Source organism: Carya illinoinensis, chromosome 12, assembly GCF_018687715.1.
Source record: "Carya illinoinensis cultivar Pawnee chromosome 12, C.illinoinensisPawnee_v1, whole genome shotgun sequence".
NCBI lineage: Eukaryota > Viridiplantae > Streptophyta > Magnoliopsida > Fagales > Juglandaceae > Carya > Carya illinoinensis.
The window spans coordinates 24,269,935-24,285,313 of NC_056763.1; the positions used below are offsets into that span (position 1 = coordinate 24,269,935).

At 33.9% G+C, this 15,379-nt stretch overlaps 2 protein-coding genes across 3 annotated transcripts; both read left to right on the forward strand.

Moving 5' to 3' along the window:
• Positions 1 to 5,481: 5,481 nt before the first annotated feature.
• Positions 5,482 to 8,150, forward strand: LOC122290312 (dolichyl-diphosphooligosaccharide--protein glycosyltransferase subunit DAD1-like). 2 transcript variants are annotated; one of them, XM_043097948.1, is made up of 6 exons: positions 5,482 to 5,685; positions 5,778 to 5,825; positions 6,494 to 6,581; positions 7,500 to 7,543; positions 7,708 to 7,813; positions 7,910 to 8,150. In XM_043097948.1, the coding sequence occupies exons 1-5, from the start codon at positions 5,497 to 5,499 to the stop codon at positions 7,783 to 7,785; spliced, it is 447 nt and encodes a 148-aa protein (XP_042953882.1). In that variant the 5' UTR covers positions 5,482 to 5,496; the 3' UTR covers positions 7,786 to 7,813; positions 7,910 to 8,150. The 2 variants fall into 2 exon arrangements, with proteins under 2 accessions (XP_042953882.1, XP_042953881.1); XM_043097947.1 differs by lacking the exon at positions 7,708 to 7,813.
• A 184-nt stretch (positions 8,151 to 8,334) lies between these two features.
• LOC122289359 lies at positions 8,335 to 9,186 on the forward strand. Its single transcript, XM_043096338.1, has 4 exons — positions 8,335 to 8,395; positions 8,490 to 8,866; positions 8,949 to 9,075; positions 9,152 to 9,186. The coding sequence occupies exons 1-4, from the start codon at positions 8,335 to 8,337 to the stop codon at positions 9,184 to 9,186; spliced, it is 600 nt and encodes a 199-aa protein (XP_042952272.1).
• The last annotated feature ends 6,193 nt before the right edge of the window (positions 9,187 to 15,379 follow it).

The window sequence follows — 15,379 nt, forward strand, 5'->3', positions numbered from 1 at the left end:
TTGATTATGTGTCAAAATGAGTGGAAGCAATTGCTATAATAACAAATGATGCAAAGGTAGTGCTCAAATTTTTGCATAAGAATATATTCACAAAATTTGGCACTTCACGAGCAATTATTAGTGACGAAGGGACCCACTTTTACAACAAGTTGTTTGATAATCTTCTTTTTAAATATGGTGTGAAGCACAAGATAGCACTTGCTTACCATCCTCAAACTAATGGCCAAGATAAAATTTTAAATCGAGAAATCAAGAACATTCTTGAGAAGACAGTTAACACCAATAGAAAGGATTGGGTAAAGAAACTTGATGATGCTTTGTGAGCATACTGTACAACCTTTAAAATACCTATTGGGATGTCTTATTACCGATTAGTGTTTGGAAATACGTGTCATCTCCTTATGGAGTTAGAGCATAGAGCTTATTGGGCTATAAAAAATTTTAATTTTGATTTAAAGACAGTAGGGGAAAAGCGACTTCTTCAATTGAATGAGATTGATGAGTTCCGGAATGATGCATATGAAAATGCAAAGATCTATAAAAAATGGATGAAGAAGTAGCATGACAAACAGATTCTTAGACGTGAGTTTGCAATAAAATAGCAGGTTTTACTCTTCAATTCATGACTCAAACTCTTCCCGGATAAGTTAAAATCAATATGGACAGGTTCTTATATAATTGATAAAGTTTTCTCTTTTGGAGCAATAGACTTGAAGGACAGGATAGAATATATTTAAAGTTAATGGTCAGAAATTGAAGCACTACTATTGAGAACAAGTGGAGGAACTATGCATTTATTCCTCTTGGGGATCCTAATTGATGAAGATTGAAAAATCTGGCTGTAGACTTTAAAACAAGCGCTTATAGGAGGCAACCCATAGAACTTTCTTTTATTTTATATTATCTTTATCATTTTTTTTTAATAATTTCGATTGTGATGCAGGTTTATTTAGCATGAATAAATTAGAGTTGAAAATTATAAATTACGGTTGATTCATCATGAAATTAGGGAAGTTCCTTTCATTTCTTCAATCATTTTCACTTTTGCATTACAATGAGGACATTGTTTAGTTTAAGTTTAGGGGTGTAAACTCATATAGTCATTTGATCTTATTGTTTGTTATTTATTTTATTTTACTTGTGATTTTATAAGTCTTGAGTGTTTGATTCTCTTACCAAGCATATATTTGAGTATGATTGAATTCTTTATGACTTTGAAATTTGTGATTGAAGATGGTTTTGAAAAAAAAATTCAAAAATTTCTTTTATGTCAAGCGGAGTTTTGTGGGTACTTTGATTTAAATCTTTGACCTTGAACATAATTGAGCACATAGTCGTTTTTATTTTATTTCATTTTACTTATGAAGAGAATAAGTTGAATTAACTGGAAGATGGAAGTTCAACCCTGCTTTGCTCTATAATCTGTTGATGGATTATTGAGGCGAAATCCTAGTTGATACCAAATATTAGAGAAATGATCTAGGCAATTTTTTTTGTCATAACCAAAAAGCTTTCCCAGCCATCCTAAGTATCATCTTATCATTACGTGGTGTATTTCCATAGTTAACCCCATTGAGCCTTATTTTACATAAGCCTTTATTTGTTTTGTTAACTACATAAATCATTCCCGTTTTAAGCTTAAAAAAACCAAGAATCTACCATTTATATTTTGAGAAAATACTTTGGTGAAAATTTATATTTAAAAAGAAAGTTAGTTCAAAGAAAATTATCCATATTATGTTTACTTTAGTTGATCAAAGTGTGAAAAAGAAAGAAAGAAAGAAAGTGAACGGCGAAAAAAGAAATATGCTGAAGTGGTTGAAAATTTGAAAAAATTACGAGAATTGAGGTGACTGGAAAAAAAAGAAGCTGAAAAAAATAGAAAAAACTCAATAAATAGAGTATGTATCACTTCATATTTTGTTAAAGAAGTAGTTGGTATTACTTTGTTGATTACATCAACAATAATTTCGCTAGTATGAGCATATAGTCGAGAAAGAGTTATGATTTAAATCATGTGGATATCTCTTTTATTGTTCTTTCCATCAAGTATTTTTTCAGTTCGTTTTGATTTTCCATATCCATTTCTTTCTTAGCCTTCACCTGTGGCCTGTCATTACAATCTGATTAAATACTTTTTGATCTCTGATTTTGGTGTTGACTACATTAGTGGAGATGATTTCTAAAAATTGGACTTATGGAGTTAAATTTTGAGAGAATTTTTATGATTTTAATTGTTCTACTTTTATCAGAGTTTGCAGGTGGTTTAAGGTTAAATTGTTTATATCACACACACACACTCAAGGTCTTAGCTTTAGGTTGAAGTAAACGCTTAACTCTTACTTGACAAATTGCTAATTTTTTTATTGATTTTCCTGTTATCTTTGATGTTAAAAGAATAAGATACTAGTAATAAAATCTAAATTCAGATCATAACTTGGTGAGTGATGATACTTCTCTATAGGGTCTAGTTGATATTGCATATAGTAATATTTTATTTTATTTTTGTTTGAAGACAAACAAAGTTGTAAGTTTGTGAGTGTTTGATGACTTGTATAATTGAGTATATTTTATCACTTTTTAACTTTAAAACTTAGTCTAATTTTATTTATTTTCATTGATTTTAGGTTTCATTGTTGTTATTTAAATTTTATTTCAAATTTGAAGAAAATAAAGATCTAAATTTTACCGATGCAATTTGAGGATAAAAATCAAGTTTGATTTTTTTTCAAAATGCTAAAGATAGAAGGGATAAGTTGATGAAGAAAGAAAGTTGAAGGATCCTAACTATAAGTAGACTTCAACCCTGAAGAAGATAGAGAATTTGAAGGAAAAAAAAAAGATTGGACGAAAAAAGCAAAATGAAAGGAGATGATTTGAAATCATGTACGTGGGGCCCTTTTTATTAATGAAAGTTTGACTTGGTAAAAAAAAAAACTTAGAAGCTCATGATAATATGTGAGACGTACGTTGGGCTCTTAGTTATACATGTAAAACAGCTTTGATATGCTCTTGGACGTGGAGGGCAACAGGCAAGTTTGACTTGGTCTTTACGGAAGGAATGGAGCAGCTTTATCCTTTAATTTTTTATTTTACGGAAGATGTAGCAAATTTCAAGCCAGTTGTTTTAATCAAGTTCCACGCATTGCACGTACGCTGGGATCATAGACGGGTACGGACGGGAGAGAAGGACAGTGAATATTTTCTTGGTATTTTTGAAGATGAGCTGCGACTGCAAGAACACTGGGAGTGAGAGCTGCATTTGCGAGGAGTATTTTTCAGTATTTATTTTCCTTCTATTATTCTCAGAAAAATTATGGTGAATTCGTTTATGTTGAATTTAATTTTTAACATGAACTAAATTTTATTTATTTTAGGAAAATGATATAATCTAGTTCCAAACTATACTTGATTTTCTAAACTAATTTAAAGTAATTATTTCTTTGTTTATCTGATTTATTCTGAGTTTATTGCTTCTAATTAACTGGTCATTAGTTAGATGATTTTAATCTTATGATTTGTTATCGAAAGAGAGAATTATAGGATAGATATTGAATATTTTAGCATAGGTAAATATAGATATTGAAAGACTTATATGAATCTATGTAGTATTTAAATCATTAGTCTTATTGCTTCTTATTTTATTAATTTGCATACTCTTGTGTAAAATGATGAATAAGAATAATTTTCAATTGACTATTGAAAGAGGCTTTTGGATGAATTAGAGATTTGCTAATAAATAGAAATAATTAAATTAAATTAGTTAGATGAGTAAAACATAATGAGGAATTAGGTAAAATCGATTTCCTAGAAGTTTCTTTCCCATTAATTTGATCTTCGAACATCTTTTATTTTCCTTTGCATATTTTTCTTTGAATTGATTTTATTTTAAATTACAATTATAAAAATCTTAGTGATTTCTATAGATAAAATCAAGATTAGTATAATTTCGGTATTTGTCAAAAATAAGTTACCAATCCATGAGGACGATACTCTTCTTATCATTTTACTATAAAACTACGATATTGTACACTTGCAGTTTTGCACCGATTACTAACGCTAACCTTGTTGGCTTGAATAGAGAAAAGCAGAGCAATTTTTTCCAACAACCAAAAGGCAAATGGCTTATGCACGAAATAAGAAGCCCACTTGGTGAAAATGCATGGTTCAGAAGAAAGAAAAAATTTAGATCGTGAAAATAAAGACTTCCTTCCACACACTGCTCAACACCAAAAACAAAGAACTAGTTGTTTCCAAGAAAGAGAGAGAAAGACAGAGCAAGCAAGAGAAATAGTTGGTATCTTAAATCAAAGCCATTGATGGAAACACAAAGTCTGACTTGTTCGATGCCTTGCCTGATGATCTTGTCATTTCCATTCTCTAAAAACTCACTTCCACCGCCGGAAGCCCCTTCGATTTCATCAGCGTTTTGTTAATGTACGCGCTTCTCTATATTTTACTTCTAAGTTTTTCTTCTTCCTTGTTTTGGATTTCTTTTTACTGGAAAATGAAAGATTTCGGCTATTTATTCAGAAATTTGATCTCCATCTTGCTCATCGGGTTTTTTGTGAAAGTGTCATCTTTTTGGATGAATATGGTTCCTTTACCTATATTTGCGTTTTGAATCTTGCATAACTCATTGTATTTGAAACAGGTGCAAAAGGTTAAATGGATTGGGTCTGCATTCTCTAGCATTATCTAAAGCGTCACAAAAAAACATTTGTGATAAGAGTGAAGAACTGGTCCACCTCTGTTCACAATTTGATATCCCCTATAATGTGGTTCAGGAGATTTTATTATGGATTGCTAACGTGTCTATTTGTTATTTGTTGCCGTTGAAGGACTGTGAACGGCATAATCGTCCAGAAGAGGGTCTATTCGAAATACCGACATATTGTATATTTAATATCATAAGATGTCATGTAATTAACACTTAAGTATTATATAAATAATTTTCCAAAATATATAATTTGGTTTGATGGCTATGATTTTTTGCCTGATTTTGATCTTTTTGAATATTTGTAAATCCAGACTTTTAGTTTGTAATCACGGATTTCTTTCGTCATAAGTGATGGCTATCAATAAAATTAAGATACCGCCATCTTCTTAAAAAAAAAAAAATTCAATAATGAAAAATTATATTTAACAGTCTTAAACTACACACTTTTTATTTATTTATTTTTATTTATATTTTCTCAACCAGTATGCAGTGTAAGACTGCTAAGTAAAAGAACTCTTCAACAATATATCATTTAGACCAATTTCTTTGATCTAGTATAAAAATCTGGCTAGTTTGAGTATCAGAATATTATTAGAATACTCAATTATTATTTATTATTATTTATTATTTATTTTTTAATATTATTAATTACTATTTAATATTATATTATTATTTTTTATTACTATTTACAAAATATCTAAAATCAATCTAAATCCCACCCGTTAGACTTGGAGTATGCCCAAGGCGTTCCTTCCGGGCCGTCTCTGGAAAGGCCCATGAGGTCCGCCTCGGAACATGATAAAGTGGAGGGTTTTCCTGTCCACTTTGCTCTGAATCTTGTATTGGTGAGCAGTGAATCGAGGAGCAAGGTTTTGCTTGCAATGGCGAGATCGACGAGCAAGGACGCCCAAGCTCTTTTGCACTCTTTCCGTTCTGCTTATGCAGCTACCCCCACTAATCTCAAGGTCCCACTCAGCCCTCTCGCTCTCTTTCTCAATTTCTCTTCCTAGAGGCTATAAAAGTTCAAGATTTTAACCCGAATCGTATTTTTCTGCAGATCATCGATCTCTATGTTGGTTTCGCTGTCTTCACTGCTCTCATCCAGGTACTCTACGGTTCAATGTATTCATATGTGTACGTTTTCAATGTGCGTGTGTATTTGTGCGTATGGAATTGTTTTATAGATCTCCCAGGCCAATGAATTAGTGGTTGTATGAGGGCTTTTGTTTCGCTAGCTCGCGATTACCTTTCTATGGCTTGAATAATTCAACTTCCAAAGCCTCCTTCGATGCAAGGCTACACAGATCGTTTTTAGGGAGGATTAGTATTCAATTTAATCAAATCTTAGATTTTAATGGTCTCAGTTTCCATGATTTTCTTCTAACAGTTTCTAGCTCTTAAAGCAGTGTATTCACGTGTATACTTCCGGTGTACCTGGCTTACGTCTATCTTTATATCAATATAATTTCTTATTACTTATTAAAAAAAAAAAAAAATTAGATGCACTGAGTTAAATTATTTTGAATTGCTAGATACGGTAAGTTACATTTCATATCGATGTGGCTGATCATGCTTGTTTAGATTTCCTCGTTGCTCTATTATTGATCTGCAATCTCTTTGTTCATAACCTCTATATATTATGGCTGTGGTATATCTCTTCTTGTTCCAGCCTTTTATTTTCACAGTCAAAGCCTATCAGAGATAAGATTTTAACTGCTTCTAGATTTTATGTGGACCGGTTCTGACATGTTTAAATCTAATGCTGATAACCAGATAGCTTACATCGCCATAGTTGGTTCATTTCCATTCAACGCATTTCTTTCCGGCCTACTTTCTTGCATAGGGACGGCAGTCCTTGCTGGTAAGCAGAATATTTAGTTTACCTTTTTTTGTGAGGAGTGAACCACATAAAGAGAGGGAAGAAACTTATTTGCAATCCGGGTAGTTGGAACTCCCTGCTGAACCATGACTTATCTTCAGTTGGAACTGCTGTGCCCTCAAATATTATCTAGTAAGGTGAAGTAGTATTGGTGACAGATTTCTGTTGTACATTTTTCTCAAGCATGCTCCACTTTTTGTACTCATATATACTTCATGACATCCAATCTGCATTGTGTGCTGATTAGATAGTGCCAGAACTGGTCTTATAATTCAATCTTGAAAGCCCAGGCATGGAGTTCTCAATGAAATAGGTAATGCCAACCCTAATAACCTGCTTAAATATATTGTCTAGAGCCAAAAGAGAAGACATGGTGGAAACTAGTCCCGTAAGTTATAGGCTGTATGAAGGCACTGGACATTGGTCTCTGTCAAAATGATCTTATTATTGCAAGGCTAGTGAGAAATTAATCTGATGCTTCCTTTAGGCCTTAGAAATCATATTTTTTTATTGTTGGAAGGGCTGTAAGAAACTTGAATCATGCATGCATATAGCATACATACATGCACATATATATATTATTTGCATCGAGGGCTGTATTTAAGTAGGACAGTTTAGGGGTGGAAGGAGATGGTCGGTAAAGGCACCATAGAGATAACAAAGGCTGAAGTAATTACAAATGGAGCAATGCGGTCTAAAATAAATAGAGAGAACAACTGTTTCAATTAAAAGGCGAAATAGTAAATGTTGAGAAATTTGACTTGCGTGACCTTTGCATGGTTGTGAACACATGGAAGTTTTAAAAAAAAGCCACCTCACAGGGGGAATTCCTGCTCTCTTTGCTGTGGGTTTTTTTTTTGCCTCCTTTGGTCTGAGGCTGATTGGTTTCATTGTCTACAGTTTGTCTTCGCATCCAAGTGAACAGAGAAAACAAGGAATTCAAGGTAAATTTGTTTCATTCTCGAAGTTGTTTCCTTTTGTGTTCAGATCGTTACTTAAGAGAGCGTAGTAAATAAAATTTGCAGGCAACGTATTGTAGGAATTTAAATTTAGTGTGGTTCGGTTATTGGTACAGTATTTTGGAATCCAACTGAATTCCGACTTGCAGGATTTCTCAAAAATATATAATTCCCATCCCTCTTTGCCCCACTCCCATCCTGCACCTTTCCGCTCTAGCACCCCCTGAAAGATGCAAAATTGGAGTAAATACAAGTGTAGATTTTAATGATCTTGATAACACTCATTCTTACTTGCTTATAAAAAGACACATTTGATTCTTACTAATTGTCATATGTTACACCCAATTGCAGGACTTGCCGCCGGAGCGTGCTTTTGCAGATTTTGTTCTGTGCAATTTGGTGCTTCATTTGGTTATTATGAATTTCCTGGGATAAATTGCCATCTTTGGGCGTTCTATAATCCTCTTATTGAACTTCTATAACTAGAGACGCCCATGAAGTAGGTTTTCTTTCCCGTGATTCTGCAGCAATTTTTGTTAGTTTGTAACTTCTGGAGCATACTTATTTATGAAAAATGGATTTATATCAGAAACTTTGTGCATCCCTTTTTATTTTTCTCTTGATACTCTTGATACTGAGCATCTGCAGTTTATTTTTGTTTTTTGTTTTTACCCCCTCTTGGTTTGTTGTTTAATCCTTTTTGTTTTTTTAAATAAATTTGTTATCGTTGTTTTGGCAACAAATTATATATTTAATTATATTCTTTTTTTTTTTAAATGTCGGAGAACCTCTATAAGGCAAAAACCATTCGGACCCACCCCTATAGAGTAAACCCTGGTTCACGCACTGCATTCTCAAAAATTTTCCTAAATGTAATTGATTAAATCGCTGGTTTTTCACTAAAAGGTGTGAAAAACCTTTTATTGGGTAGAGGTTTTCCATGCAGATGGCAGGGTTTTACTGGGTAGAGATGTCATCAAGGAGCATATTGTCCAGTTTCATGAGAAGCTTTTGACGGAGCAATACACTTGGAGGCCCAAGGTTGACGAACTAGAATTTGATTCCATTGATCACTCAAGTGCGACTTGGTTGGAGAGGCCTTTTGATGAAAACGAGGTTCTTGGAGTGTTAAAAGGTATGAATAAAGATAAAGCTCCTGGATTTGATGGTTTTTCAATGGCTTTCTTTTATGCTTGTTGGGACATTGTCAAGGAGGATCTTATGAAGGTTTTTATTGAATTTCATACTCACGAAATTCGAGAAGAGCCTCAATGCCTCTTTCATCACCCTTATTTCCAAGAGGGCAAGGTCAGTAAAAGTGAATGATTTCCATCCCATAAGTTTGATAAGTGGGGTTTATAAGATCATTTCCAAAGTTTTAGCGAAGCAGTTGAGCGAAGTATTGGGAAAGATCATCTTGAAGTCCCAAAACTCTTTTGTGAAAGGAAGACAAATTCTTGACTCTGCCCTCATCGCCAATGAGTGCCTAGAGAGTAGAATCCGATCTGGCATTCCAGGTATCTTATGTAAACTAGACATAGAAAAGGCTTTTGATCACGTGCATTGGGATTTTTTGTTGTATATCCTTGGTAGGTACGGTTTTGGGGCACGATGGTGCCAGTGGATAAAGCACTATATTACAACAGTCAGATTCTCTATTTTGGTCAATGACACTCTTGAAGGATTTTTCAACAGTTCTCGGGGCTTGAGATAAGGGGACTCTCTCTCTCCACTTTTATTTATTCTTGTCATGGATGTGCTAAGTAGAATGCTGAGAAGGGCAGTGGAAGGGGGTTTTCTCTCGGGTTTCACGGTGGGCAGTTCCACACATGGCAGCTTCACAGTTTCCCCACCTTCTCTTCGCCGACGATACATTGATTTTCTGTGACCCAGACCAGGAACAGTTCCGCTCCTTACGGGCACTTCTTCTTTGTTTTGAAGTTGTATCAGGCCTTAAGATGAATTTATCCAAGTCAGAAGTAGTCCATGTGGGCTCAGTCGACAACCTAAGTATGGTGGCAGCCATCCTGGGTTGCAAGGTTTCATCCTTGCCTATGAAATATCTTGGACTCCTCTTTGAGGCCCCTTATAAATCTAAGTCTATGTGAGAAGGGATCATTGAGAAGTTTGAAGGAAAACTGGCAGGGTGGAAGAGAATTTACTTGTCTAGGGGGGGGGGAGAATCATTCTTATTAAAAGTACTTTTTCTAACCTTCCAACGTACTTTCTCTCTTTATTCCCAGTGCCAGCAGGAGTGGCGAATAGACTGAAGAAGATTTGTTGGGATTTCTTATGGGGAGGATTAGAGGATACAAGGAAATTCCATTTGATCAAATGGAATACAGTATGCACCCCTCTGTCTTGCGGTGGTTTGGGCATAAGGAATTTGAGAACTTTTAACAAGGTTTTCCTTGGTAAATGGTTATGGCGATATCATTTTGAGGGAGACGCTTTATGGAAAAATATCTTAGAATGCAAATATGGAAGTGTGTGGGGTGGCTGGTGCACAAAGGAAGTAAGAGGAGCTTATGGTGTGGGAGTTTGGAAATTTATTCGGAGTGGATGGGACGGTTTTCGGGGTCATTGTAGGTTTGTGGTGGGAAGGGGCACACAAATTAGATTTTGACATGATATTTGGTGTGGTGATGTCACTCTAAAAAATGTTTTCCCTTCCATTTATAAGATAACTTTTGATCAAAATTCCTCAGTGGCTGAAAATTTGTCTTACCACTGGTTCCATACTTTCGTACGTGAGATTCACTAGAGTAGCGCAAGATTGGGAGGTGGGTGCTATCACTGACTTCTATAGTGCGCTACATGACTTGAAGATCAGGGCTGGAGGGGAAGACAGATTATTATGGACATGCACAGGGAATAAGAAATTTTCAGTCCATTCGTACTACAAGATCTTGACGAATCACTCCCCCAACGCCTTCCCTTGAAAGAGCATTTGGAGAAGCAAGGTTCCCCTCAAGGTCGTTTTCTTTGGGTGGGTAGTGTCTCATGGTAAAATACTAACCATAGACTAGCTAAGGAAGTGTGGACTCGTCATAATGGATTGATATTTCATGTGCAAACACAATGCTGAATCAGTGGACCACCTTCTCCTTCATTGCGACATAGTAAAGGTATTATGGTATGAGATTTTCTCGAGGCTTGGCATTGCTTGGGCCATGCCATGGAGGGTGATCGATTTACGGTCTTGCTGGCAAGGGCTAAGAGGGAATTGCCAGATTGCAGCTATATGGAAGATTGTACCTTTATGCTTACTGTGGTGCATGTGGACCGAAAGAAATGATCGCTGTTTTGAGAATAAGGAACATTCTCCGGATGCTTTTCAAGTTTTTTTCTTTTACACCCTACTCCTTTGGGCATCTACTATAGTTTTGAATGTAACGAGTCTTAGTGACTTTTCCGCTACTATCCATAGCACTTAGATTGTAAATAGGCTTTTTTCTTGTATACTACCTATGTACTTGGGCTTGGCCTATTTACGTGGATCAATAAAATATCTTCGTACTTATAAAAATAAAAAAGGTGTGGCTCCAAAGATTGTTTGCACTATGAGATATTGAAGCTTGGACCTTGAATGGAATGATACCTCGATATTAAGGCTTTTATCACTTGGGCCCACCCCTTGGGGTTATGTATATATAATTATATCTTAATTTGGGTTGGGCTTAGAGCTCGGGATGCGGAGGGGGGCAAGCCTGAGCCCATACCGCGCCCTTGGCTCTATTGGGTTTTTTGCTTGCAGGTAGGGCCCCCCTCCCCCGCATGGGATGGCGGGGTTCCCACCCAACCCAAGTAGGGCCGGGGCAGTGGACGTACGTGGGGTGGCACCCCTTGTCCATTATTGCTCTTGGGGCAATGAGTTTACTAATACTCGTCTATCACGATTTTACACTAAACTTTCGGAGATTGCAATCATGTTAATCGGGTTATTCATTTTACACATCATATCTTTATTATAAGATTTGCATTCATAGATTTGGTTATTAACTGGAAATCCAAACTTAAATTAGAAGAGAGATTTAATATTTGAGTCTGACCATATTTATTGTTTATTTAAAATTTTTATTGTTATAATAAATATCATAACGTCTTCAGGGCACTCTTACTTTGTATTAAAAATCAGAACAATAAGTACGAGAGATGCCAATCCCTTTTGAATATGTGAAGAATCTAGCAACTTCCACAACTACAGTGTGAATTGAAGATAAAAAGGGTGGTACTTACCGTGAACAAGCACCTCCTCCTAAATTTTATCCCATAAAAATTTTAGATAATACACTTATAATAGAATTTAATTTATAACAGAGAAACGTGTGTATTTTCACGTCAATTTGTGAATAAAAGTAACCAATTATTTTCTTAAAAAAAAAGTTTCAATATTTTTTTATTGCTTAATATTTTAAATAAAATATTAAAATGATTTTTGAATTCAAACATAACTTTCTCTTTCACTCTAATTTTGTTTGCATTATTTTTATATAAAATTTTTTATATATAATTATTTTTATATATATATATTTTTTTGTATTTCATTAATATGATTGATTATGTTATTTTTTTTTATATATGATGCACTCTATGCCATCGGTCAATAGTTGTATCCGATAAAAAATAAAAACTTCGATTTGGTACCAATACATTAATCTAACGTAAAAGAAAAGAAAAATGAAAAAAAACGTGAAAATCAGGAGACAAAAGCAACGTGGACGTGGTTGAAGTCGAGATGAACTGATAAAATGCATCTCGTACTGTCGCTACCATTGTTAGCTTTCCTTTAAGCTATGTTGTATGCCACCATTGTTTTGCTCTACCTCAATACAAAACCATCCTAGTTATGTAGTGGCGAACTAGGAATTATTTTAAGGGGCCAAATTTTCGAGTATGCGATATATTGAAATTTAAAAATTATAAAAATATAAGTATATATAAAATTAGATATCTTTGTAATATACATGTAAAAATAAAATTTTAAAAATAAAATATCTTAAATATATGCTTCAAATTTTTTGACGATAATATTTTATCAAATAATATTCATCTATTATTATTTTTATAATAAAATATTTATAATTTATTTACTTCGTATAAATTATCAAGTGATCTTTTAGAATGTCATATTTCATTTTAGTATATATGTAAGCTAGTTTATTAAGTTTCATGTAAACTCTATATATTTTCATGTCACATTAAGCATATAATACTATAATAGATACCTTAAATAAGATTTTTCTTGTTCAATGAAGTCTAGAGGATAAAACCTCTCAACTATTTTTCATATAGATCACTAATCTCAAATTATTTTTCTTGTATTTTTACTTTAGATTCCAAATTAAGAAGCCTAATATTGTATAATATAAAACTTTAAAATCTATATTAATAAGTTTATTATTTCTCATAAACTTAGTTTTAATTTAATTTAATTTTGGTCAGACCACACTCTTAAAAATAAATAATATACAAAAATTATATAAAATTTCGAGACTACAGGAAGAAAATTGAAGAGATATTTCTAAGTATATTAAAATTTTATAGATTAAAGAGAGATTATAAATTTTTTTAGATGAGTTATTTTCTATATTTATAAAATTATGATTAAAAACAAAGGTATATTTTGATTTTTCATAATATTTTTAGATGCATGTAGTTCCGCCACTAGAGTTATGTAAAAGTTTAGAGTGTGACAATTTTAGGATTGTTTTTTTTAACTAAATGATTATGCAAAATTTGTAAAAATCATTACTTAAACCACTACCTTCAACTTCTCTCTTTCCTTAATTTAAGTTTGAAAAGTACTAGATCTATAAAATGATTTTATAAAATTAAACTCATAAACCTAGTCTTAATATATTATATATTAATCATGTCAATTTATAGATTTATTTTTTAACCAAACCATCTCTTCCTAACCATAAAATACACATGCACTCACCAACCCAATAACTCCCTCTCACCTCTAAGATTTCTTAAGTTATTGACTAATATTTTAATTATTTTATAAGCAACTAATATTTTAATTTTATGTGATGCTGATTATTATTTTTTAGATAAAAATAAGAGCAGAGTATAATAATAAAGAAATAAAAATAATATTAGGTATAAGTCTATAATAGATAAATCTTACGTAATTCATTTGTAAAAAGTGAGTCTCGCTAAAATAAAATTAGGTGTGTAAATTAGTTGGTTCAGGTGATTGAGCGAAATTTTCAATCCATCATTTTTAAGATATAATTCACTTTTTTTTTTACAGAAATCTACACATGATTTTCCTATTTAATATTTAAGATTTGTATAAATTATTTTTTAATAATTAAATTCAGGTCATTAACAATAATTATCCCAAATTATTTTTATATAGACAAAAAATAATCCTAATCCATCTCTCCCCTCAATCGCTGTTATAAAAGAAAAATACTAGTATGCCGTCTGGAGCGTACAGTGTTGGGGTCCTCAGTCTAGACCCAAAACACCAAGTCCTCCATGCCAATAGTGGCCTTGTGATGACCGAACCTTGGTTCCTCTCTTGCTTGGCTCACGTGCAAAGGTGGTCAATATGACCACTTGGGGATGGTGGGGTTAAGTGTTTAGGCTAAGATGGGTGTATGGAGTGATGAAAGATGAAGGGTTGTGTGGTTCAAGGGTGAGGGGCGCACGGCACAAGTGTGTGCTAGTGTAGGCGCCACTTGGAAGATGGTTTAGGGTTTGAAAGTTGTGTTTAGGGTTTGGAAGATGTAAGATGGGTGGCTAGGATGGAAGATGAGTGATGTTGAGTGGGCAACCTAGGGTTGGCCGAATTTTTGGTGATGGAGGGATTTTAGGAAGTTTCCTAAAATCTTGGAAGTCAAACTTCCTAGAATCTTAGAGATGACCTTTCTAAAATCTTGGGATATGATGGAGATATGAATGGCTGATTATGGGAGTGATTTTAGGGATCAATTAAGATTCCTAAATGATAGGAATCTTAATTGGAAGATGGGGTGGTCGGCTAGGGTAAAATGGATGAAGCAATCAACTATGGAAAGTTGACAAACACTATGGTGGGCGATTTTGAGGGGTTGGACGGATTGAATGAGCCAAATTCAATAAGAATCACCTCAAGAACAAGGATGAACACGCATGAATACAATGAAGAACATGCATGAACAATGAAGAACAAAATGAAGAACACTCAAGAACAACGAAGAACACTCAAGAACAATAGCAAAATAGTAATGAACTTGAATGAACCAAAAACATAAACAAGGATAAATCACTACTTGATTCACGGATTGCACAAGTAATGAATAAATCTCATATATTGATAAACACAATTTGGATTTACGAATTACACCAAGTTGCAAGAACAAGATAGATGAATCACACTTATTCAAAGAATTGTAAAGTGTGATTCTCTCTTTGGGATTCACGAATTGCACCCAAAAAGCCTAAGTATAAAGGCACCAATTTATGATCTCTCAAACAATAGTCTTCCCTCTAGGAGTTTGCCAAAAGATCCTAAAGCAAATGAAGGAGGTCCTATTTATAAAAAAAACAAATTGGAAACCCCCAATAGGTCCCTAGAAAATAAATAAATACAGCAAATTAAATAAATAAAATAAATAACAATATAATGGCCATGGACCAAGGCTGGCCGTGGCATGCATGGCCCATGGTGGGTTAGGTGGTGCACGGTGGTCAGGTTGGTCCATGGTCAGGTGGTACAGTCATAGTTTGTTGGGTGGTGAGCCATGGTGGTGCACGGCATGGCTGGCTGATGGTGAGTCAGGGTGGTGCGACATGGCTAGCTGGTGGTGAGCCGTGGTGGTGCAC

What these genes read in the sequence shown, in the direction of transcription:
- LOC122290312 (XM_043097947.1), top strand. Translation starts at nt 5,497, where the DNA reads ATGAGGTCCGCCTCGGAACATGATAAAGTGGAGGGTTTTCCTGTCCAC. An exon ending in TCTTCACTGCTCTCATCCAG is followed by an intron (nt 5,826 to 6,493) that starts GTACTCTACGGT and finishes GCTGATAACCAG; the next exon opens with ATAGCTTACATCGCCATAGT. An exon ending in GAGAAAACAAGGAATTCAAG is followed by an intron (nt 7,544 to 7,909) that starts GTAAATTTGTTT and finishes ACCCAATTGCAG; the next exon opens with GACTTGCCGCCGGAGCGTGC.
- LOC122289359 (XM_043096338.1), top strand. Translation starts at nt 8,335, where the DNA reads ATGTCGGAGAACCTCTATAAGGCAAAAACCATTCGGACCCACCCCTAT. An exon ending in CCCCTATAGAGTAAACCCTG is followed by an intron (nt 8,396 to 8,489) that starts GTTCACGCACTG and finishes TTTATTGGGTAG; the next exon opens with AGGTTTTCCATGCAGATGGC. An exon ending in AATCCGATCTGGCATTCCAG is followed by an intron (nt 9,076 to 9,151) that starts GTATCTTATGTA and finishes TATCCTTGGTAG; the next exon opens with GTACGGTTTTGGGGCACGAT.